General features: G+C 46.6%; 1 protein-coding gene across 2 annotated transcripts in view; it reads right to left on the bottom strand.

Annotated features, from left to right (window-relative positions):
* Nucleotides 1–24,525, bottom strand: part of CHST10 (carbohydrate sulfotransferase 10) — a 143,988-nt gene that overhangs the window by 60,654 nt on the left and 58,809 nt on the right. For both annotated transcript variants that reach the window (XM_063953458.1, XM_063953457.1), the window contains exon 3: nt 5,233–5,324. In XM_063953458.1, the coding sequence (XP_063809528.1) occupies nt 5,233–5,324 (92 nt within the window). The remainder of the gene's footprint in view (nt 1–5,232; nt 5,325–24,525) is intronic.

Genomic DNA, 24,525 nt, shown 5'->3' with positions numbered 1-24,525 from the left:
GTGCTATCACATGATTCTCCGCCCAGCGAAGAATCCTTGCTACTTCCATCATTGCCCTCCTGCTTCTTGTGCCGCCCTGTCTGTTTACGTGGGCGACTGCCGTGATGTTGTCCGACTGGATCAACACCGGCTGACCCTGAAGCAGAGGTCTTGCCTGACTTAGGGCATTGTAAATGGCCCTTAGTTCCAGGATATTTATGTGAAGTGACGTTTCCATGCTTGACCACAAGCCCTGGAAATTTCTTCCCTGTGTGACTGCTCCCCAGCCTCTCAGGCTGGCATCCGTGGTCACCAGGACCCAATCCTGAATGCCGAATCTGCGGCCCTCTAGGAGATGAGCACTCTGTAACCACCACAGGAGAGACACCCTTGTCCTTGGAGACAGGGTTATCCGCTGATGCATTTGAAGATGAGATCCGGACCATTTGTCCAGCAGATCCCACTGAAAAGTTCTTGCGTGGAATCTGCCGAATGGAATCGCTTCGTAAGAAGCCACCATCTTTCCCAGGACCCTTGTGCATTGATGTACTGACACTTGGCCTGGTCTTAGGAGGTTCCTGACTAGGTCGGATAACTCCTTGGCTTTCTCCTCCGGGAGAAACACCTTTTTCTGTACTGTGTCCAGAATCATCCCTAGGAACAGCAGACGTGTCGTCGGAATCAGCTGCGATTTTGGAATATTTAGAATCCATCCGTGCTGTCGTAGTACTACTTGAGATAGTGCTACTCCGACCTCTAACTGTTCTCTGGACCTTGCCCTTATCAGGAGATCGTCCAAGTAAGGGATAATTAAGACGCCTTTTCTTCGAAGAAGAATCATCATTTCGGCCATTACCTTGGTAAAGACCCGGGGTGCCGTGGACAATCCAAACGGCAGCGTCTGAAACTGATAGTGACAGTTCTGTACCACAAACCTGAGGTACCCTTGGTGAGAAGGGCAAATTGGGACATGGAGGTAAGCATCCTTGATGTCCAGAGACACCATATAGTCCCCTTCTTCCAGGTTCGCTATCACTGCTCTGAGTGACTCCATCTTGAACTTGAACCTTTTTATGTAAGTGTTCAAGGATTTCAGATTTAAAATGGGTCTCACCGAGCCGTCCGGCTTCGGTACCACAAACAGCGTGGAATAATACCCCTTTCCCTGTTGTAGGAGGGGTACCTTGATTATCACCTGCTGGGAATACAGCTTGTGAATGGCTTCCAATACCGCCTCCCTGTCGGGGGGAGACGTTGGTAAAGCAGACTTCAGGAACCGGCGAGGGGGAGACGTCTCGAATTCCAATTTGTACCCCTGAGATACTACCTGCAGGATCCAGGGGTCCACTTGCGAGTGAGCCCACTGCGCGCTGAAATTCTTGAGACGGGCCCCCACCGTGCCTGAGTCCGCTTGTAAGGCCCCAGCGTCATGCTGAGGACTTGGCAGAAGCGGGGGAGGGCTTCTGTTCGTGGGAAGAGGCTGTCTGCTGCAGTCTTTTTCCCCTTCCTCTGCCCCGGGGCAGATATGAGTGGCCTTTTGCTCGCTTGTACTTATGGGAACGAAAGGACTGAGTTTGAAAAGACGGTGTCTTTTTCTGCTGATGTGAAGTGACCTGGGGTAAAAAGGTGGACTTTCCAGCCGTTGCCGTGGCCACCAGGTCCGATAGACCAGCCCCAAATAACTCCTCCCCTTTATACGGCAATACTTCCATATGTCGTTTGGAATCCGCATCCCCTGACCACTGTCGCGTCCATAACGCTCTTCTGGCAGAAATGGACATAGCACTTACTCTTGATGCCAGGGTGCAAATATCCCTCTGTGCATCACGCATATATAGTAATGCATCCTTCAAATGCTCTATAGTTAACAATATATTGTCCCTATCCAGGGTATCAATATTTTCAGTCAGGGAATCCGACCACGCGACTCCAGCACTGCACATCCAGGCTGAAGCGATTGCTGGTCGCAGTATAACACCAGTATGTGTGTATATACTTTTTAGGATATTTTCCAGCCTTCTATCAGCTGGTTCTTTGAGGGTGGCCGTATCAGGAGACGGTAACGCTACTTGTTTAGATAAACGTGTGAGCGCCTTATCTACCCTAGGGGGTGTTTCCCAACGCGTCCTAACCTCTGACGGGAAAGGATATAGTGCCAATAATTTATTAGAAATTAGCAGTTTTTTGTCGGGGGAAACCCACGCTTTATCACACACCTCATTTAATTCATCTGACTCAGGAAAAACTATTGGTAGTTTTTTCACACCCCACATAATACCCTTCTTTGTGGTACTTGTAGTGTCAGAAATGTTCAATGCCTCCTTCATTGCCGTGATCATGTAACGTGTGGCCCTACTGGACATTACGTTTGTCTCCTCACCGTCGACACTAGACTCAGTATCTGTGTCTGGGTCTGTGTCGACCCACTGAGGTAACGGGCGTTTTAGGGCCCCTGACGGTGTCTGAGACGCCTGGACAGGCACTAATTGATTTGCCGGCTGTCTCATGTCGTCAACAGTTTTTTGCAAAGTGCTGACATTATCACTTAATTCTTTAAATACGATCATCCAGTCAGGTGTCGACTCCCTAGGGGGTGACATCACTAACCCAGGCAATTGCTCCGCCTCCACATCATTTTCCTCCTCATACATGTCGACACACACGTACCGACACACAGCACACACACCGGGAATGCTCTGATAGAGGACAGGACCCCACTAGCCCTTTGGAGAGACAGAGGGAGAGTCTGCCAGCACACACCAAGCGCTATATATATATACAGGGATAACCTTATATAAGTGTTATTCCCTTATAGCTGCTGTTTATTATTATTAGCTGCCAATAGTGCCCCCCCTTCTCTTTTTTACCCTGATTCTGTAGCAGGTCTGCAGGGGAGAGTCAGGGAGCCATCCTTCCAGCGGAGCTGTGAGGGAAAATGGCGCTTGTGTGCTGAGGAGATAGGCTCCGCCCCTTCACGACGTCCTTATCTCCCGCTCTTTTCTGTAAAAATGGCAGGGGTTAAAACACATCCATATAGCCCAGGAGCTATATGTGATGTATTCTTTTGCCAACCTAAGGTATTATCTGTTTATATTGCGTCTCAGGGCGCTCCCCCCCCAGCGCCCTGCACCCTCAGTGACTTGAGTGTGAAGTGTGCTGAGAGCAATGGCGCACAGCTGCGGTGCTGTGCGCTACCTTAGTCTGAAGACAGGACCGTCTTCTGCCGCCGATTTCACCGGACCTCTTCGCTCTTCTGGCTCTGTAAGGGGGCCGGCGGCGCGGCTCCGGGACCCATCCAGGCTGAACCTGTGATCGTCCCTCTGGAGCTAATGTCCAGTAGCCTAAGAAGCCCAATCCACTCTGCACGCAGGTGAGTTCGCTTCTTCTCCCCTTAGTCCCACGATGCAGTGAGCCTGTTGCCAGCAGGACTCACTGAAAATAAAAAACCTAAAATAAACTTTTATTCTAAGCAGCTCAGGAGAGCCACCTAGCCTGCACCCTTCTCGTTCGGGCACAAAAATCTAACTGAGGCTTGGAGGAGGGTCATAGGGGGAGGAGCCAGTGCACACCACCTGATCCTAAAGCTTTTATTCTTGTGCCTTGTCTCCTGCGGAGCCGCTATTCCCCATGGTCCTTACGGAGTCCCAGCATCCACTAGGACGTCAGAGAAAAAAGGGTTGAGATTGCCTAAAGGATAAAATAAAAAAGGGGCAGACTAGATGGGCCAAGTGATTCTTATCTGCCGTCAAATTCTATGTTTCTATGTTTCTATACCTTTATGTGAGCATAACGACTCTTAACTGTGAGTTGGGTACGCTTTCCACTATATTCTACGTCCTTGTGTGTCTTTAAAGAAACCCTTTTGTGTATGATTATTCACTATACCTATGTACTGTAAGTGAGGTACACAAGTGAATCCGCTCTTATATTGCTTTCTTTACACAGCGTTTTGGCAGACAGAGTATCCTGCCACGCTAATAAGAAACTTGTACAAGCTTTAACATCACCCATACCATGTGAGTAGGGTACACATCTACTTCTGGCCCACCCAGTTAAGGACCTACCCTGTGTATCATCCATATTGCTTCATATATTATGCCCATTATTTGTGTGGCTGTGTCTATTTAACATCACTTTCACCTCCACTTCAAGCATCGGGTGTTTCTCCCACTATTACTAAATCATATTACAAATAATATATATTTTAGCATTTTCATGTTCTCATGTCAGCACGATGGAATATTTGGAAGAAGTCTCCAATTAAACCAGAAGTATTAGGACTACCTACTATGCTGGTCGACTGACGTTTGAAGCATTAGAGCGACGTATTTGTATAAGGAAACCTTTATGAGCTTTAACAAGACCAAGTTTATGTGAGTAGGTTACGTATCCTCTCGATTGCTTTGGGTTAGGACCTGATCCCTCTTCACTTACCGTAATTCCATGTATAACCTATCTGGATATATGGCCTGTTGTGGATCTACAACATCACTTCCACTATCAACTCAAACACGTGGGGCCAAATGTAATAGAGTAAGAGTTTCAGAAAGTGAGAGATTTGGTAAGGTTTTTCAGTTTCAATCATTAACACTGCAAAACCAGGTTGATCTTGCTGTGTAAATGATTGCCACTTTAAAAAAAACTGCAAAACCTTTCCAAATCGCTCACTTTCTGAAACTCTCACTCTATTACATTTGGCCCGTGGTGTTATTCATGCTCCTTTAAGACTGTTAAGGGGGGTACTCACGGGAGAGATGTGTGCTGAACGATCTTAACACAGACCGCTCAGCACACATCTCTCACCCTGCTCAGCACAGCGCGATGTGCTGAGCGAGGGGGAAAGCCGACGGGGGGCCGCTCACTTCACACAACAGTGAAGTGAGCGACCCGCTAGATTGAGCCTGCGTGCAGCTCAATCTAGCATCGGCGATAGCGATGCGCGGGGCCGCGCATCGCTATCGCTGGAGGGCATACACACGGCAGATCCGTGCTTAAAATCTAAGCAATCTAGCAAGATTGCTTAGATTTTAAGCACGGATCTCTCCATGTGTACCCCCCCTTTATACAAACTCTATATTTTGTTCTTTCATGTCACTATGTCAACAGAAGGACAAGTGTTTGAAGTATAAACTCAGAAAACACTCCCACTTGGTTTAAGTATCGAGATAATTTATTTTACAACATTGTATGTATGTGTATATATTTAGTTGTACCTTTAACTTCATTACCATTTTAATTATGATATATACATACCTGGCTATCGGTCTGCAACTCCCTTGCTTCGGTCACGGTCATTTTTTCGAGTTCAGGTAAAATGGTCAATGATCCCGGCCTCATTCCATAACCTTAGCATTCAAAGCAAGAAAAGAAAAAATGTAGTGCTCACACAAGATAAAATAACACACATGGGGTCGGATAACACACATGGGGTCGGATGTAATGAAGTCCAAACTGGCCAAATCTGTGTCACAGCCAAGCTTGGATGTCTTTTTAAAGCGGCAATCTTGTACAAGACAAAACCATGTAGTGTAAATGACTGCCGCTTTAAAAAACGTACAAGTTTGGCTAGGAGCCCCCACCTCAAGCCAATTCGGACTTTATTACATTCGAACCATACAATGCAAAGGTCAAGTTAAAAACATATATAGGTTATCATTATAGTCGCACCACACTTTCTCAAACTTTACAAATGGGAACAAAGCAGTAATAAGACTACTTATTAATAGCCATAGAAGAAAGCATACCCTACTTGCTGGCATACTATTATTTTATATATACAGTACGCTACTGGTTAAAAGCTTTAGAACTCCCCATTTTTCTGTTTTTATTTAAATTTATGCAGTTTAATGTCGCAATAACCTGTATGCACTGTTTTCCGGGCCAGATTAACAATGGGGCGGATGGAGCTACCATTCCAGGCCTCCATATAAAAATAGGCAGATTGTTATGACAGCTATAGCATTCCACACAGTCAGTCATAAATCATCAGTATTAAAATTACATTTCCATTTTTCTCACAAAATTATGCATTTTTTTTCTATATTTAGAGAGACAGTGGGGCTGATAGCATAGGGTGTGTATAGCCACACCCATGCAGCACTAGTCACAGCTCCTCCCCTTCTCAGTGTAGGCCCTTAAGCACGTTTTGCACCAGACTCAAGTAGCCCTTTCCTCAGCCCTTATTGTTTTATTAATGCTAATGCATAGAAACATTTTAAGTAATGGTAGAATCACAAAAAGAACTCATGATGCTACAATAACATAGATAAAAAATGTGCGATTGGAATATGGAAGGTACCTGAAGTCAGTTGCTACTGAAAAGGAGGACATGCTAGTGCCTCTGTATTGAACTAAAAATGGAGAAAGTTATATTCATTGAGCTTAATATCCATCAGACCACAGATAGCTAACTGGTTTTTGATATGAGGAACAAGGAGGATTGCAAACTGTGTAATAATCAAATATTTACTACAAATAAACAGAAAATAATAATAATAATAATAATAATAATAATCTGGGAAACTTATATATGATATATAATTAAACATCACAATACATTATCATATAAATAAATAAAACTAATAAGTTATTGAACTAAAGTGGTCATGTAAAGTCACTAAGCAAGCAAACAGTTAATAATAAGGTTGTTAACAGTTCCTGTAATATAGCTACGGCCACATTGAATTCTGACAACTTTGGTATCCACATAGCAGCGGCTCTGCATTAGCAGCGTTATCTAACAGGCTCAGGAATTTTCAAATAAGGAAAATAAACCAATCGAGACTTATGTACCATTTTGAAAGTCCTTCCTAATACCAGTTCCACTATTAATTGGGTCATTCCACATCAAATCACCCCAAAAAATGTGAAATGTCCACCATCAATCTCAGATTTTTACGAATTTTTTTTTTTTAGTTAAGAGAGGATGTCAGAACAATTATTTCTGCCAAATATCTCGACTGTCTGACAATTTGTTTATTAAATATAGATTTTTCAATTAATTAAATTATTTACTAATCTCGGCTTCTTTATCAAGTTTCTTTGAAGTATCACGGGTGTTTATTAAGGAATCACCATGAAATTGGGACCCCTAAGGTAACTCTTCCTCCCGAATCCAAAAATCCAAACCAAATTACTTTATCTGCTTTATGTTTCGAGTTACAGTAAAAATGCACGTTTTTCAAAAATACTTAAAAACGCTAGGTTCAATCAACATTAGATATGCCCAAAAATTTTTTGTGTGCTTAACAAAGGTATGCATTACTACCACAGAAAAAATCAGCATGGTACTCTGCTTCATAGTGTAGAACAAAAATATCATGAAGTGGACGTTCAATTACTGTTGTACCGCATGCATAATTAACACAAGAAATCATGAAATTTAAAAAAACTTCAACATAACTTGAGTCCCTAACTTATTTAATGTCACAGAATACTTGGTAAAACAATCAAGAAAACTTAAAGAAACCCATAGCATACTGGCAGAACCTGAAAAATATAGAGGGAAAGCCCTTCTTGTACAAATCTTTCATAAGATACAGCAGTTTTACGAAGATGATGAACATTCTCGGATGTGCCCTGGAAAGAAAGTCTGTTTCTGTAAAAGTTCCAGGAGGAAAAATAATTCACAAACAGAAAAGGCTACTCCTAGTAAACTTGAAAGTCTTTATCTTCCTTTCAAAGATGGTTTTCCAGACATTCAAGTTGGATTTTCTAAGCTTTGTTCCTTACGACCTACGTGGTGTGTTAGTTAGCATTGCTGCAAGAGGTACGCATTATGTGTGCATTTGCAAAACTCACCAAAGCACAAAAAATATTGGTTGCTGCTCTACCACTAAAGATGGACTACAAAGACCTAACTGAAATCCTTGTTTGTTCTTCAGTCTCAAAAACTTGTATGCTTCATCGATGTGAAAAATGCCAAGGTCTGGAAACACTTCAGAAAAAAGTTGAAAAACTTTTTCATGATAGTGACATGGATGATGAGGACGCAATTGTTGATGAGCAGTGGGTCCACACTGACCATTCGACCACAAAAAAAGCTATGTGTTGAAAATTATTAATTTGTGTGTCAGGATGCAATGCAAGGATTCCAATGGGACACTTCACAAGCAACACTTCACCCATTTACTGTATACAGACAAAGCCACGCTTATCTATGCTGCGATGATTGCGCACGGCACACGTATCACAGCATAGTGCGAATGTGCTGTGCTGCGACTGATCACAGCCATCGTTCGCTCCATAGGCTTCCATTGGCGTGCATACACGTGCATTTGCGGGCACACTTGCCGCGAGGCAACAATTAGCGTGGCTACATCTGTTTTTTAGGCATGATGATCGTTTGACACTTTAAACTGTGTGAGTCTCTGCGTTATAGGCGATACCTGTGATCATGAAGCCGTAACTGTGCATGCTTGCCTTCATTACGGTTGTTATGAAACGCTTAGCGGAACTAAAACTAAAATTGGAGTATGTTCACTACTTTAGTGATGGTGCTAGTAAACGTCTAGCCATACCGACATGGACAAAATACCGACATTTAAAATACCGACAAGGTCAAAATACCGACATGTAAAATGCCGACAGGTCAAAATACAGACACACGTTTTCTTGTTGTTTTTTTGTGTGTATGTCGACATAAGTCAACATGGACACCATATAAAGTGTACCGCTGCGCCCACCATGCTTCGGGCACGGTGCCTCGCTACGCTTGGCACACTATTATATTCCCCCTCCAGGTCCACTGGGATGGTAAAGTATGAACAAGTCGGTTTCAATGAAAAAAATCATGAAAAACGCATGTCGGTATTTTGACCTGTCGGCATTTTACATGTCGGTATTTTGACCTTGTCGGTATTTTAAATGTCGGTATTTTGTCCATGTCGGGATTTTGACCTTGTCAGGATTTTGACCATCGGTCAATTGGTGTCGGGACTTTGAACGTCAGGATTTTGATTGGAGGTAAACTGACTGCATCCCCTTCAAATAAACTGGATAAAGAAGCTGCAATTAGTAAATCATTTAATAAATTGAAAAATTTATATTTAATAAACTAATTGTCAGACAGTCGAGATATCTGGCAGAAATAGTTGTTTTGACATCCTCTCTTAACTAAAAAATGTTCAGGAAAATCTGAGATGGGTGGTGGACACGCATGGTTGAACTGAAATGGAATGACCTAATTGCCTATTATGCCACATTAGACAAAAGGACTGCAGCTATAATAGGATTTTAATTACCTACCGGTAAATCCTTTTCTCGTAGTCCGTAGAGGATGCTGAGATCCACATCAGTACCATGCGGTATAGACGGGTCCACTAGGAGCCATACTTTAAGAGTTTAACAGTGTGGGCTGGCTCCTCCCTCTATGCCCCTCCAACCAGACTCAGTCTAGAAACTGTGCCCGAGGAGACGGACAACTTCGAGAGAAGGATTTTACACAGATAGTGGCGAGATTCTCACCAGCTCACACATACCAGGCAAACCAAGCTAACCAGTTTGAAAAACTCATCAACAGCTGAACAATATTACTTAACCAAGTAACAAACAGTACTATAACCAAGAACCAAGCAGTACTGAACTAAGTAAACACTACAGGATCACGAAGTGCTGTGCGGGTGCCCAGCATCCTCTACGGACTACGAGAAAAGAATTTACCGGTAGATCATTAAGATCCCATTTTCTCTTACTTCCTAGAGGATGCTGGGGTCCACATTAGTACCATGGGAATGTACCAAAGCTCCCAGAACGGGAGGGAGAGCATGGAGGCTCCTGCAGAACTGATTGACCAAACTTCAGCTCCTCAGAGGCCAAAGTATCGAACTTGTAAAACTTATCAAACGTGTTCAAACCAGACCAAGTAACCGCTCGGCAAAGCTGTAAAGCAGAGACACCCCGGGCAGCCACCCAGGAAGAACCCACCTTCCGAGTAGAGTGGGACTTAACAGATTTTGGACACGGCAGTCCTGCCGTAGAATACGCATGCTGGATAGTGAACATGATCCAGCGAGAGATCGTCTGCTTAGAAGCAGGAAATCCAAGTTTCTTGGGATCATACAGGACAAACAGAGAGTCCGATTTTCTGTGACGAGCAGTACTCTTCACATAGATTTTCAGAGCCCTTACAACATCCAAGGACTTTGACAGAATTGAGGAGTCAGTAGCAACTGGCACCACAATAGGTTGGTTGATATGAAAAGCCGACACAACCTTTGGAAGGAGCTGCTGACGTGTCCGGAGCTCAGCCCTATCTCCATGGAAGATCAAGTAGGGACTTTTGCAAGACAAAGTCCCCAACTCCGACACACGTCTAGCAGAAGCTAAGGCCAACAAAGTGACAGCCTTCCACGTGAGAAAATTGACCTCAACCTACTGTAGAGGCTCAAACCAATCCGATTGGAGGAACTGTAACACCACGTTAAGATCCCAAGGCGTCGTATGCGGCACAAAGGGAGGCTGGATGTGCAGAGCCCCTTCCAAAAAAGTCTAAACCTCAGGGAGGGAAGCCAGTTGTTTCTGGAAGAAAATGGATAAGGCCGAAATCTGGACCTTTACGGATCCCAACCTCAGGCCAATATCCACATTTGCTTGCAGGAAGAGGAGAAACCGTAACAGTCGAAACTCCACCGTAGGAAACTTCTTAGATTCACACCAAGATACCATCGTATTTGGGAAAAGTATGTAATGTTTAGACTTTACTCCTTTTCTAGCCTGTATCAGGGTAGGAATGACTTTGTTCAGAATGCCCTTCCGAGCTAATATCTGGCGTTCAACCTCCATGCCATCAAACGTAGCCGCGGTAAGCCTTGATAAGCGAACAGCCCCTGTTGTAACAGGTCCTCCCGAAGATGAAGAGGCCTCAGATCTTCCAACAGTAGATCCAGAAGATCCGCGTACCAAGCCCTCCTTGGCCAGTCTGGAGCAATGAGTATTACCTGAAGTGGAGAAAACATGTACACCGACTGGAACACCCATGGAGACACCAGAGCGTCCACTGCCACTGCTTGTGGGTCTCTCGACCTGGAACAATACCTCCGAAGCTTCTTGTTGAGGCAGGAGGCCATCATGTCTATTTGAGGAATCTCCCAAAGATTTGTCACCTCCGTGAACACCTTTGGATGGAGGCCCCACTCTCCTGGATGGAGATCATGTCTGCTGAGGAAGTCCACTTCCCAGTTGTCCACTCCCGGAATGAAAATTGCTGACGGCGCCAACGCGTGTTTTTCTGGCCAGAGGATGATTCTTGTTACCTCTGACATTGCAGCCCTGCTCTTCGTTCCGCCCTGTCGGTTTATGTAAGCCACCGTCGTTACATTGTCTGACTGCACTTGAATGGCTTGATCTTGCAGAAGATGTGCCACTTGGAGAAGACCGTTGTACAATGCTCTTAGTTCCAAAATGTTTATTGGAAGACTGGATTCCAGACTTGACCACCTTCCTTGGAAGGTTTCCCCTTGAGTAACTGCGCCACATCCCCGGAGGCTTGCATCCGTGGTTAGAAGGATCCAGTCCTGAATCCCGAACCTGTGGCCCTCCAGAAGGTGAGACATTTGCAACCACTAGAGGAGTGAAATCCTTGCTTTCGGCGACAGGCGAATCCTCAGGCGCAAATGTAGATGAGACCCCGACCACTTGTCCAGGAGATCCAGTTGGAAGGATCGAGCATGAAATCTTCCGTACTGTACAGCCTTGTAGGAGGCAATCAACTGCCCCAGAAGGCGAATGCACTGATGAACCGATACCCGGGCTGGCTTCAGGACATCTCGGACCATTGTTTGAATCACCAACGCTTTCTCCTCCGGTAGAAACACCCTCTGCTCTTCCGTGTCGAGGATCATCCCCGGGAAAGAAAATCTCCTTGTCGGCTCCAAATGTGACTTTGGAAGGTTCAGGATCCAACCATGTTCCCTGAGCAGACGAGTCGTGAGAGCAATAGACTGCAACAACCTTTCCCTGGTCGATGCCTTTATCAGCAGATCGTCCAGATATGGAATTATGTTCACACCCTGTCTGCGGAGGAGAACCATCATCTCCGCCATCACCTTGGTGAACACCCTCGGTGCTGTGGAGAGGCCGAATGGCAGTGCCTGAAATTGATAGTGACTGTCCAACAGTGCAAATCTGAGATAAGCCTGGTGCGGCGGCCAAATCGGAATGTGAAGGTATGCATCCTTGATATCCAGGGATACCAGAAACTCTCCCTCTCAGAGACTCAATTTTAAATTTGAACTCCCTCAGATAAGGGTTTAACGATTTCAAGTTCAAAATCGGTCTGACTGAACCATCCAATTTCGGTACCACAAAAAGGTTTGTATAATAACCCTTGTTTTGCATGTGACGTGGAACTGGGACAATGACCTGTGACTTTTCCAATTTTTGGATTGCTTCCTGTAGGATAGCCCTGTCTGCCAGCAAAGCTGCAAAGCCCGATTTGAAGAATTGGTGAGGCGGAAGTTCTTGAAACTCCTGTCTGTACCCCTGGGACACAATATCCTGTACCCAGGGATCCAGGCCGGATGACACCCAGACTTGGCTGAAATGTCTGAGTCTCGTACCCACCAGCCCGTCCTCCAGACTTCGCGGTCCACTGTCATGCTGAGGATTTTGAGGTACCAGAAGCAGGTTTCTGGTCCTGGGAGCCTGTAGGTTTGGACTTTTTTGTCTTAGCGGTCCGAAAGGACTGCGATGCAGATGAAGAAAAGGGTTTCTTCGTAGAAGGTGTAGCTTTGGGAAGAAAAGGTGACTTACCCGCGGTTGCCGTGGAAATCCACGCATCCAACGCTTCCCCAAATAGAGCCTGACCTGTGTAGGGTAGGTTCTCCACACATCTCCTGGATTCCGCGTCTGCAGACCATTGGCGTAGCCAGAGTCGCCTGCGAGCTGAGACCGACATGGAAGCTATCCTTGCATTCAGCGTACCCAGGTCCTTCATGGACTCCACCATGAACCCTGCAGAATCCTGTATATTACGCAAAAACAGTTCAATGTCACTTCTGTCCATTGTATCTAAATCTTCTAGTAATGTGCCTGACCACCTAACTATAGCTTTAGAAATCCATGCACAGGCAATAGTAGGCCTTAACGCCACCCCTGAAGCAGTGTATAAGGATTTGAGCGTAGTGTCAATCTTACGATCAGCCGGTTCTTTTAACGCGGTAGATCCAGGTGCGTCAACTATGGGTGGGTTTTCCTATTTTTTTCTATCCTCCTCAGGGAAAGGAAAAGCAACCAGAACCCTTTTGGGAATCTGGAATTTTTTCTCCGGGCTTTCCCAGGATTTTTCAAATAAAGCGTTTAATTCTTTAGACTCAGGGAAGGTTAGCGAGGCTTTCTTATTATCTGTGAAGTAAGCCTCCTCAAGCTGCTGAGGTGGTGCGTCCGCAATGTTTAACACATCTCTCATGGCCTCAATCATGAGCTGCACCCCCTTTGCCAAGGATGCCGCCCCCCCTCAGCACATCCCTAACACCGTCTGTCGTGTCAGAGTCGGTATCAGTGTCATCTGGCATAATCTGGGCAAGAGCACGTTTCTGTGGGTATAAGTTAGAGGGTTTGGAAGAAATAGGAACAGACCCTGACCAAACAGCCATAGAATTCTTTAAAACCCGAGTTCCAGTCTCAGTATGAGCTACCCTAGTAGATATCTGAGAGATCATTCCCTTAATAGAAGTTAGCCATTCCGTCTCAGTAATGGGAATCTGAGACAAGGCATTACATTCCTAGGCACACACACAGCGCTTCCCTAGGTAGATATAATACAACTACCTGGCGCTGACTGTGTAGCTTAATGGACTACACAGTAATTATACAGACTCCCCCCCCCCCCCCCTCTAACGCACAGGATAGCTGGAGTTGCATGGAGGGACAGATCTCCCTGTCAGCGTCTCTGTAGCTGGATCTGCAGGCAGGAAAATGTTGCTGAACGCTGCTGGGTCCGCTCTGAGGAGGAGCTCCGCCCCCTGAACATGGCGCTGCTTCCCGCACTTTATATCTTTATACTGGCCTGTGGTATGGTGCTGGCAGTGTTACCGAGGTCCTTGACATCCTGAGTGAGCAGTGTAGGGTATAGGCGCTGGCTCAAGGGCACCCCTCATAGCGCTGCACTGTGTACCACTGAGCTTCCGGAGCGCAGTTAGTACTGCACTCCCACCCTGTTGCCGCCATCTTCACACCGGCTACCCGCTTGCCAGGGGGGCTGAAGACTCACTCGCCACCGGAATCTTCTGGCTCTGTTAGGGGTTGGCGGCATGCTGCGGGAGTAAGCGGTCACCTGGGGCGGCTAACGATCATCACCCTCAGGAGCTCAGTGTCCTGTTAGTGGAGATAGTGGCCATTAACCTCTAGGGTTGGACACTACTCCCCCGCTAAGTCCCACGAAGCAGGGAGGCTGTTGCCAGCAGCCTCCATGTGCCTAACTCTAAGAAAAATAATAAAACTAGAAAAACTCCTATAGAGCTCCCCTGGCTGTGACCAGCTCCTCCGGGCACATTTTCTAAACTGAGTCTGGTAGGAGGGGCATAGAGGGAGGAGCCAGCCCACACTGTTAAACTATTAAAGTGCCAATGGCTCCTAGTGGACCCATCTATACCCCATGGTACTAATGTGGAGCCCAGCATCCTCTAGGACGTAAGAGAAATTACAATTAACAACTTTATTATTAACAGCATACGAGTGCCATTTGCATGACCCCTTACCCTTTTCTGCTAGGAGTCCAATAATTTTTTAGATGTATTTATCAACTTTTTGTATTATTGTCATTTTATGATATATTGTGATGTTTTATTGTTTCATTATATGTGACATTTAATTGTTCCAGTAGAATATTATTCGCTCATTTACTTTTATATATATGTATTGATGTATTTTTTTGAAATTGAAGGATAAATGCAGATTTGTGGCACAACTCATAGGAGATCAGAAAGCTTGTTGTGGTGACAACATTTATAGAGGGTAATTCAGAGTTGATTGTAGCAGCAAATTTGTTAGCAGTTGGGCAAAACCATGTGCACTGCAGGGGAGGCAGATATAACATGTGCAGAGAAAGTTAGATTTGGGTGGGTTATTTTGTTTCTGTGCAGGGTAAATACTGACTGCTTTATTTTTACACTGCAATTTAGATTTCAGTTTGAATACACCCCACCCAAATCTAACTCTCTCAGCACATGTTATATCTGCCCCACCTGCAGTGCACATGGTTTTGCCCAACTGCTAACAAATTTGCTGCTGTGATCAACTCTGAATTAGGCCCATAATACGTTTATGACAATGTAGTGGTCATTTAAAGTTCACCAAAATCCTACAGTACCTAACTCTTTCATTAAACATCATAACAATGCTAATTTGACAACCCCAAATATAAGTTGAAAGACAATGACAACAAAAATTTGCAATGAATTCAGATTACTGGCAAAAAAATAAACTTGGTAGTAGATATAATATTTGTATGTACTGTATAACATTTTATAATGAAGACTTTCATAGCCAATTAAGGTCCATACACACGGAGCGATATAGCTGAGAGATTTTGACTATATAGTCAAAATCGCTCAGAAAGTTAGTGCATATCGCTCTGTGTGTACACAGCCAGCGATAGCGATGCGCATCCCCGCCAGGTCGCTATTACTGCTAAAAATAGACTGTGTAGGCAAGTCAATTTTGGCTAGGTCGCTGGAAAAGAAAAAGCATCCCCTTGCTTAAATGAGTTAGCCAAAATCGGCCATAGTCAAAATCGCTGGTAAAGTTAGTCAAAATCGCTGGTAAAGTTAGTCAAAACCTCCTACTGCCAGTTCAAGGGAAAACGCTCAGTCAAAATCTCTCATAGTTAAAATCTCTTTGTGTGTAGAGATGACTCAAATTCTGAACTTAGTAAAAAAAAATAAGATTTTAAACCTACCAGTTAATCTTTTTCTCGTAGTCCATAGAGGATGCTGGGGACTCCGTAAGGACCATGGGGATAGACGGGCTCCGCAGGAGACATGGGCACTTTAAGAAAGACTTTAGGTCTGGGTGTGCACTGGCTCCTCCCTCTATGCCCCTCCTCCAGACCTCAGTTAGAGAAACTGTGCCCAGAGGAGATGGACAGTACGAGGAAAGGATTTTTGTTAATCCAAGGGCAAGATTCATACCAGCCACACCGTATAACTTGTGCTATACTACCCAGTTAACAGTAGGAAAACAACATAGCATCAGTCCAAGACCGATGAAAATTAAACATAACCCTTATGTAAGCAAAACTATATACAAGTCTTGCAGGAGTAGTCCACACTTGGGACGGGCGCCCAGCATCCTCTACGGACTACGAGAAAAAGATTTACCGGTAGGTTTAAAAAATAAGATTTTACTTACCGATAAATCTATTTCTCGTAGTCCGTAGTGGATGCTGGGGACTCCGTCAGGACCATGGGGAATAGCGGCTCCGCAGGAGACAGGGCACAAAAGTAAAAGCTTTAGGATCAGGTGGTGTGCACTGGCTCCTCCCCCTATGACCCTCCTCCAAGCCTCAGTTAGGATACTGTGCCCGGACGAGCGTACACAATAAGGAAGGATTTTGAATCCCGGGTAAGACTCATACCAGCCACACCAATCACACTGTACAACCTGTGATCTGAACCCAGTTAACAGCATGATAACAGCGGAGCCTCTGAAAAGATGGCTCACAACAATAATAACCCGATTTTTGTAACAATAACTATGTACAAGTATTGCAGACAATCCGCACTTGGGATGGGCGCCCAGCATCCACTACGGACTACGAGAAATAGATTTATCGGTAAGTAAAATCTTATTTTCTCTGACGTCCTAGTGGATGCTGGGGACTCCGTCAGGACCATGGGGATTATACCAAAGCTCCCAAATGGGCGGGAGAGTGCGGATGACTCTGCAGCACCGAATGAGAGAACTCCAGGTCCTCTTTAGCCAGGGTATCAAATTTGTAGAATTTTACAAACGTGTTCTCCCCCGACCACGTAGCTGCTCGGCAGAGTTGTAATGCCGAGACCCCTCGGGCAGCCGCCCAGGATGAGCCCACCTTCCTTGTGGAATGGGCCTTGACAGATTTAGGCTGTGGCAGGCCTGCCACAGAATGTGCAAGTTGAAATGTGCTACAAATCCAACGAGCAATCGTCTGCTTAGAAGCAAGAGCACCCAGTTTGTTGGGTGCATACAGGATAACAGCGAGTCAGTTTTCCTGACTCCAGCCGTCCTGGAAACCTATATTTTCAGGGCCCTGACAACATCTAGCAACTTGGAGTCCTCCAAGTCCCTAGTAGCCGCAGGTACCACAATAAGCTGGTTCAGGTGAAACGCTGACACCACCTTAGGAAGAAACTGGGGACGAGTCCGCAGCTCTGCCCTGTCCGAATGGACAATCAGATATGGCTTTTGTGAGACAAAGCCGCCAATTCTGACACTCGCCTGGCCGAGGCCAGGGCCAACAGCATGGTCACTTTTTATGTGAGATATTTCAAATCCACAGATTTGAGCGGTTTAAAATGTGATTTGAGGAATCCCAGAACTACGTTGAGATCCCACAGTGCCACTGGAGTCACAAAAAGGGGGTTGTATATGCAATACTCCCTTGACAAACTTCTGGACTTCAGGAACTGAAGCCAATTCTTTCTGGAAGAAAATTGACAGGGCCGAAATTTGAACCTTAATGGACCCCAATTTGAGGCCCATAGACACTCCTGTTTGCAGGAAATGCAGGAATCGACCGAGTTGAAATTTCTTCGTGGGGCCTTCCTGGCCTCACACCACGCAACATATTTTCGCCACATGTGGTGATAATGTTTTGCGGTCACCTCCTTCCTGGCTTTGACCAGGGTAGGAATGACCTCTTCCGGAATGCCTTTTTCCCTTAGGATCTGGCGTTCCACCGCCATGCCGTCAAACGCAGCCGCGGTAAGTCTTGGAATAGACCTGGTACTTGCTGAAGCAAGTCCCTTCTTAGCGGCAGAGGCCATGAGTCCTCTGTGAGCATTTCTTGAAGTTCCGGGTGCCACGTCCTGCTTGGCCAATCCGGAGCCACGAGTATAGTTCTTACTCCTCTACGTCTTATAATTCTCAGTACCTTGGTTATGAGAAGCAGAGGAGGGAACACATACACCGACTGGTACACCCACGGTGTTACCAGAACGTCCACAGATATTGCTTGAGGGTCTCTTGACCTGGCGCAATACCTGTCCAGTTTTTTGTTCAGGCGGGACGCCATCATGTCCACCTTTGGTCTTTCCCAACGGTTCACAATCATGTGGAATACTTCCCGATGAAGTCCCCACTCTCCCGGGTGGAGGTCGTGCCTGCTGAGGAAGTCTGCTTCCCAGTTGTCCACTCCCGGAATGAACACTGCTGACAGTGCTATCACATGATTTTTCGCCCAGCGAAGAATCCTTGCAGTTTCTGCCATTGCCCTCCTGCTTCTTGTGCCGCCCTGTCTGTTTACGTGGGCGACTGCCGTGATGTTGTCCCACTGGATCAATACCGGCTGACCTTGAAGCAGAGGTCTTGCTAAGCTTAGAACATTGTAAATTGCCCTTAGCTCCAGTATATTTATGTGGAGAGAAGTCTCCAGACTTGATCACACTCCCTGGAAATTTTTTTTCCCTGTGTGACTGCTCCCCAGCCTCTCAGGCTGGCATCCGTGGTCACCAGGACCCAGTCCTGAATGCCGAATCTGCGGCCCTTTAGTAGATGAGCACTCTGCAGCCACCGCAGAAGAAACACCCTTGTCCTTGGAGACAGGGTTATCCGCTGATGCATCTGAAGATGCGATCCGGACCATTTTTCCAGCAGATCCCACTGAAAAGTTCTTGCGTGAAATCTACCGAATGGAATCGCTTCGTAAGAAGCCACCATTTTTCCCAGGACCCCTGTGCAATGATGCACTGACACTTTTCCTGGTTTTAGGAGGTTCCTGACTAGCTCGGATAACTCCCTGGCTTTCTTCTCCGGGAGAAACACCTTTTTCTGGACTGTGTCCAGAATCATCCCTAGGAACAGCAGACGTGTCGTCGGAAACAGCTGCGGTTTTGGAATATTTAGAATCCACCCGTGCTGTCGTAGAACTACTTGAGATAGTGCTACTCCGACCTCCAACTGTTCTCTGGACCTTGCCCCTATCAGGAGATCGTCCATTTTCTTTGAAGAAGAATCATCATTTCGGCCATTACCTTGGTAAGGACCCGGGGTGCCGTGGACAATCCAACCGGCAGCGTCTGAAACTGATAGTGACAGTTCTGTACCACGAACCTGAGGTACCCTTGGTGAGAAGGGCAAATTGGGACATGGAGGTAAGCACCCCTGATGTCCCGGGACACCATATAGTCCCCTTCTTCCTGGTTCGCTATCACTGCTCTGAGTGACTCCATCTTGATTTGAACCTTTGTATGTAAGTGTTCAACTATTTCAGATTTAGAATAGGTCTCACCGAGCCGTCTGGCTTCAGTACCACAATATAGTGTGGAATAATACCCCTTTCCTTGTTGTAGGAGGGGTACTTTGATTATCACCTGCTGGGAATACAGCTTGTGAATTGTTTCCACTACTGCCTCCCTGTCGGAGGGAGACGTTGGTAAAGCAGACTTCAGGAACCTGCGAGGGGGAGACGTCTCGAATTTCCAATCTGTACCCCTGGGATACTACTTGTAGGATCCAGGGGTCCACTTGCGAGTGAGCCCACTGCGTGCTGAAACTCTTGAGACGACCCCCCCCACCGCACCTGAGTCCGCTTGTACGGCCCCAGCGTCATGCTGAGGACTTGGCAGAAGCGGTGGAGGGCTTCTGTTTCTGGGAATGGGCTGCCTGCTGCAGTCTTCTTCCCTTTCCTCTATCCCATGGCAGATATGACTGGCCTTTTGCCCGCTTGCCCTTATGGGGACGAAAGGACTGAGGCTGAAAAGACGTTGTCTTTTTCTCCTTTATACGGCAATACTTCCATGTGCCGTTTGGAATCTGCATCACCTGACCACTGTCGTGTCCATAAACAACTTCTGGCAGATATGGACATCGCACTTACTCTTGATGCCAGAGTGCAAATATCCCTCTGTGCATCTCGCATATATAGAAATGCATCCTTTAAATGCTCTATAGTCAATAAAATACTGTCCCTGTCAAGGGTATCAATATTTTCAGTCAGGGAATCCGACCAAGCCACCCCAGCGCTGCACATCCAGGCTGAGGCGATCGCTGGTCGCAGTATAACACCAGTATGTGTGTATATACTTTTTAGGATATTTTCCAGCCTCCTATCAGCTGGCTCCTTGAGGGCGGCCCTATCTGGAGACGGTACCGCCACTTGTTTTGATAAGCGTGTGAGCGCCTTATCCACCCTAAGGGGTGTTTCCCAACGCGCCCTAACTTCTGGCGGGAAAGGGTATACCGCCAATAATTTTCTATCGGGGGAAACCCACGCATCATCACACACTTCATTTAATTTATCTGATTCAGGAAAAACTACAGGTAGTTTTTTCACACTCCACATAATACCCTTTTTTGTGGTACTTGTAGTATCAGAAATATGTAACACCTCCTTCATTGCCCTTAACAAGTAACGTGTGGCCCTAAAGGAAAATACGTTTGTTTCTTCACCGTCGACACTGGAGTCAGTGTCCGTGTCTGTGTCTGTGTCAACCGACTGAGGTAAAAGGACGTTTTAACGCCCCTGACGGTGTTTGAGACGCCTGGACAGGTACTAATTGGTTTGCCGGCCGTCTCATGTCGTCAACCGACCTTGCAGCGTGTTGACATTATCACGTAATTCCTTAAATAAGCCATCCATTCCGGTGTCGACTCCCTAGAGAGTGACATCACCATTACAGGCAATTGCTCCGCCTCCTCACCAACATCGTCCTCATACATGTCGACACACACGTACCGACACACAGCACACACACAGGGAATGCTCTGATAGAGGACAGGACCCCACTAGCCCTTTGGGGAGACAGAGGGAGAGTTTGCCAGCACACACCAAAAACGCTATAATTATACAGGGACAACCTTTATATAAGTGTTTTTCCCTTATAGCATTTTAATATATATAGTCATATCGCCAAATAAGTGCCCCCCTCTCTGTTTTAACCCTGTTTCTGTAGTGCAGTGCAGGGGAGAGCCTGGGAGCCTTCCCACCAGCATTTCTGTGAGGGAAAATGGCGCTGTGTGCTGAGGAGAATAGGCCCCGCCCCCTTTTCGGCGGGCTTCTTCTCCCGTTTTTCTGAGACCTGGCAGGGGTTAAATACATCCATATAGCCCCCAGGGGCTATATGTGATGTATTTTTAGCCAGAATAAGGTACTATCATTGCTGCCCAGGGCGCCCCCCCCAGCGCCCTGCACCCTCAGTGACCGCTGCTATGAAGTGTGCTGACAACAATGGCGCACAGCTGCAGTGCTGTGCGCTACCTTATGAAGACTGAAAAGTCTTCTGCCGCCGGTTTCTGGACCTCTTCACTTTTCGGCATCTGCAAGGGGGTCGGCGGCGCGGCTCCGGGACGAACCCCAGGGTGAGACCTGTGTTCCGACTCCCTCTGGAGCTAATGGTGTCCAGTAGCCTAAGAAGCCAATCCATCCTGCACGCAGGTGAGTTCACTTCTCTCCCCTAAGTCCCTCGATGCAGTGAGCCTGTTGCCAGCAGGACTCACTGAAAATAAAAAACCTAACAAAACTTTTACTCTAAGCAGCTCTTTAGGAGAGCCACCTAGATTGCACCCTTCTCGGCCGGGCACAAAAATCTTAACTGAGGCTTGGAGGAGGGTCATAGGGGGAGGAGCCAGTGCACACCACCTGATCCTAAAGCTTTTACTTTTGTGCCCTGTCTCCTGCGGAGCCGCTATTCCCCATGGTCCTGACGGAGTCCCCAGCATCCACTAGGACGTCAGAGAAATAAGATTTTACTCACTGGTAAATCTATTTCTCGTAGTCCGTAGTGGATGCTGGGGACTCCGTAAGGACCATGGGGAATAGACGGCTCCGCAGGAGACTGGGCACACTAAAAGAAAGATTTGGTACTACCTGGTGTGCACTGGCTCCTCCCTCTATGCCCCTCCTCCAGACCTCAGTTAGGATACTGTGCCCGGAAGAGCTGACACAATAAGGAAGGATTTTGAATCCCGGGTAAGACTCATACCAGCCACACCAATCACACCGTATAACGCGTGATATTTAACCCAGTTAACAGTATGAAATACAACTGAGCCTCTCAACAGATGGCTCAACAATAACCCTTTAGTTAGGCAATAACTATATACAAGTATTGCAGACAATCCGCACTTGGGATGGGCGCCCAGCATCCACTACGGACTACGAGAAATAGATTTACCGGTGAGTAAAATCTTATTTTCTCTGACGTCCTAGTGGATGCTGGGGACTCCGTAAGGACCATGGGGATTATACCAAAGCTCCCAAACGGGCGGGAGAGTGCTGATGAATCTGCAGCACCGAATGAGAGAACTCAAGGTCCTCCTCAGCCAGGGTATCAAATTTGTAGAATTTAGCAAACGTGTTTGCCCCTGACCAAGTAGCAGCTCGGCAAAGTTGTAAAGCCGAGACCCCTCGGGCAGCCGCCCAAGATGAGCCCCCCTTCCTCGTGGAATGGGCTTTTACTGATTTAGGATGCGGCAATCCAGCCGCAGAATGCGCCAGCTGAATTGTGCTACAAATCCAGCGAGCAATAGTCTGCTTAGAAGCAGGAGCACCTATTTTGTTGGGTGCATACAGGATAAAAAGCGAGTCAGTTTTCCTGACTCCAGCCGTCCTGGAAACATAAATTTTCAAGGCCCTGACTACGTCCAGTAACTTGGAATCCTCCAAGTCCTTAGTAGCCGCAGGCACTACAATAGGTTGGTTCAAGTGAAAAGCTGATACCACCTTAGGGAGAAACTGGGGACGAGTCCTCAATTCTGCCCTATCCATATGGAAAATCAGATAAGGGCTTTTACATGACAAAGCCGCCAATTCTGACACAAGCCTGGCCGAAGCCAAGGCCAATAACATGACCACTTTCCACGTGAGATATTTGAAATCCACGGTTTTAAGTGGTTCAAACCAATGTGATTTTAGGAAACTCAACACCACATTGAGATCCCAAGGTGCCACAGGAGGCACAAAAGGGGGCTGAATATGAAGCACTCCCTTTACAAAAGTCTGAACTTCAGGCAGTGAAGCCAGTTCTTTCTGGAAGAAAATCGACAGAGCCGAAATCTGGACCTTAATGGAACCCAATTTTAGGCCCATAGTCACTCCTGACTGTAGGAAGTGCAGAAAACGACCCAGCTGAAATTCCTCTGTAGGGGCCTTCCTGGCATCACACCACGCAACATATTTTCGCCAAATGCGGTGATAATGGTTTGCGGTTACTTCTTTCCTGGCTTTTATCAGCGTAGGAATGACTTCCTCCGGAATGCCCTTTTCCTTTAGGATCCGGAATTCAACCGCCATGCCGTCAAACGCAGCCGCGGGAAGTCTTGGAACAGACAGGGCCCCTGCTGTAGCAGATCCTGTCTGAGCGGTAGAGGCCATGGGTCCTCTGATATAATTTCTTGAAGCTCTGGGTACCAAGCTCTTCTTGGCCAATCCGGAACCACGAGTATCGTTCTTACTCCTCGCCTTCTTATTATTCTCAGTACCTTTGGTCTGAGAGGCAGAGAAGGGAACACATAAACCGACTGGTACACCCACGGTGTCACTAGAGCGTCCACAGCTATCGCCTGAGGGTCCCTTGACCTGGCGCAATATCTCTTTAGCTTTTTGTTGAGGCGGGACGCCATCATGTCCACCTGTGGCCTTTCCCAACGGTTTACCAACAGTTTGAAGACTTCTGGATGAAGTCCCCACTCTCCTGGGTGTAGGTCGTGTCTGCTGAGGAAGTCTGCTTCCCAGTTGTCCACTCCCGGAATGAACACTGCTGACAGTGCTAAGACGTGATTTTCCGCCCATCGGAGAATCCTTGTGGCTTCTGCCACGCCATCCTGCTTCTTGTGCCGCCCTGTCGGTTTACATGGGCGACTGCCGTGATGTTGTCTGACTGGATCAGTACCGGCTGGTTTTGAAGCAGGGGTCTTGCCTGACTTAGGGCATTGTAAATGGCCCTCAGTTCCAGAATATTTATGTGTAGGGATGACTCCTGACTTGACCAAAGTCCTTGGAAATTTCTTCCCTGAGTGACTGCCCCCCAGCCTCGAAGGCTGGCATCCGTGGTCACCAGGACCCAGTCCTGTATGCCGAATCTGCGGCCCTCTAGAAGATGAGCACTCTGCAGCCACCACAGCAGAGACACCCTGGTCCTTGGAGACAGGGTTATCAGCCGATGCATCTGAAGATGCGATCCCGTCCAAGAGGTCCCACTGAAAAGTTCTTGCATGGAACCTGCCGAATGGACTTGCTTCGTAGGAAGCTACCAATTTTCCCAGGACTCGCGTGCAGTGATGCACCGACACCTGTTTTGGTTTCAGGAGGCCTCTGACTAGAGATGACAGCTCCTTGGCTTTCTCCTGCGGGAGAAACACTTTTTTCTGTTCTGTGTCCAGAACCATCCCCAGGAACAGTAGATGCGTCGT

This window comes from Pseudophryne corroboree, chromosome 2, assembly GCF_028390025.1.
Source record: "Pseudophryne corroboree isolate aPseCor3 chromosome 2, aPseCor3.hap2, whole genome shotgun sequence".
Taxonomy (NCBI): domain Eukaryota; kingdom Metazoa; phylum Chordata; class Amphibia; order Anura; family Myobatrachidae; genus Pseudophryne; species Pseudophryne corroboree.
This window is presented reverse-complemented; position numbering and strand designations above follow the sequence as displayed.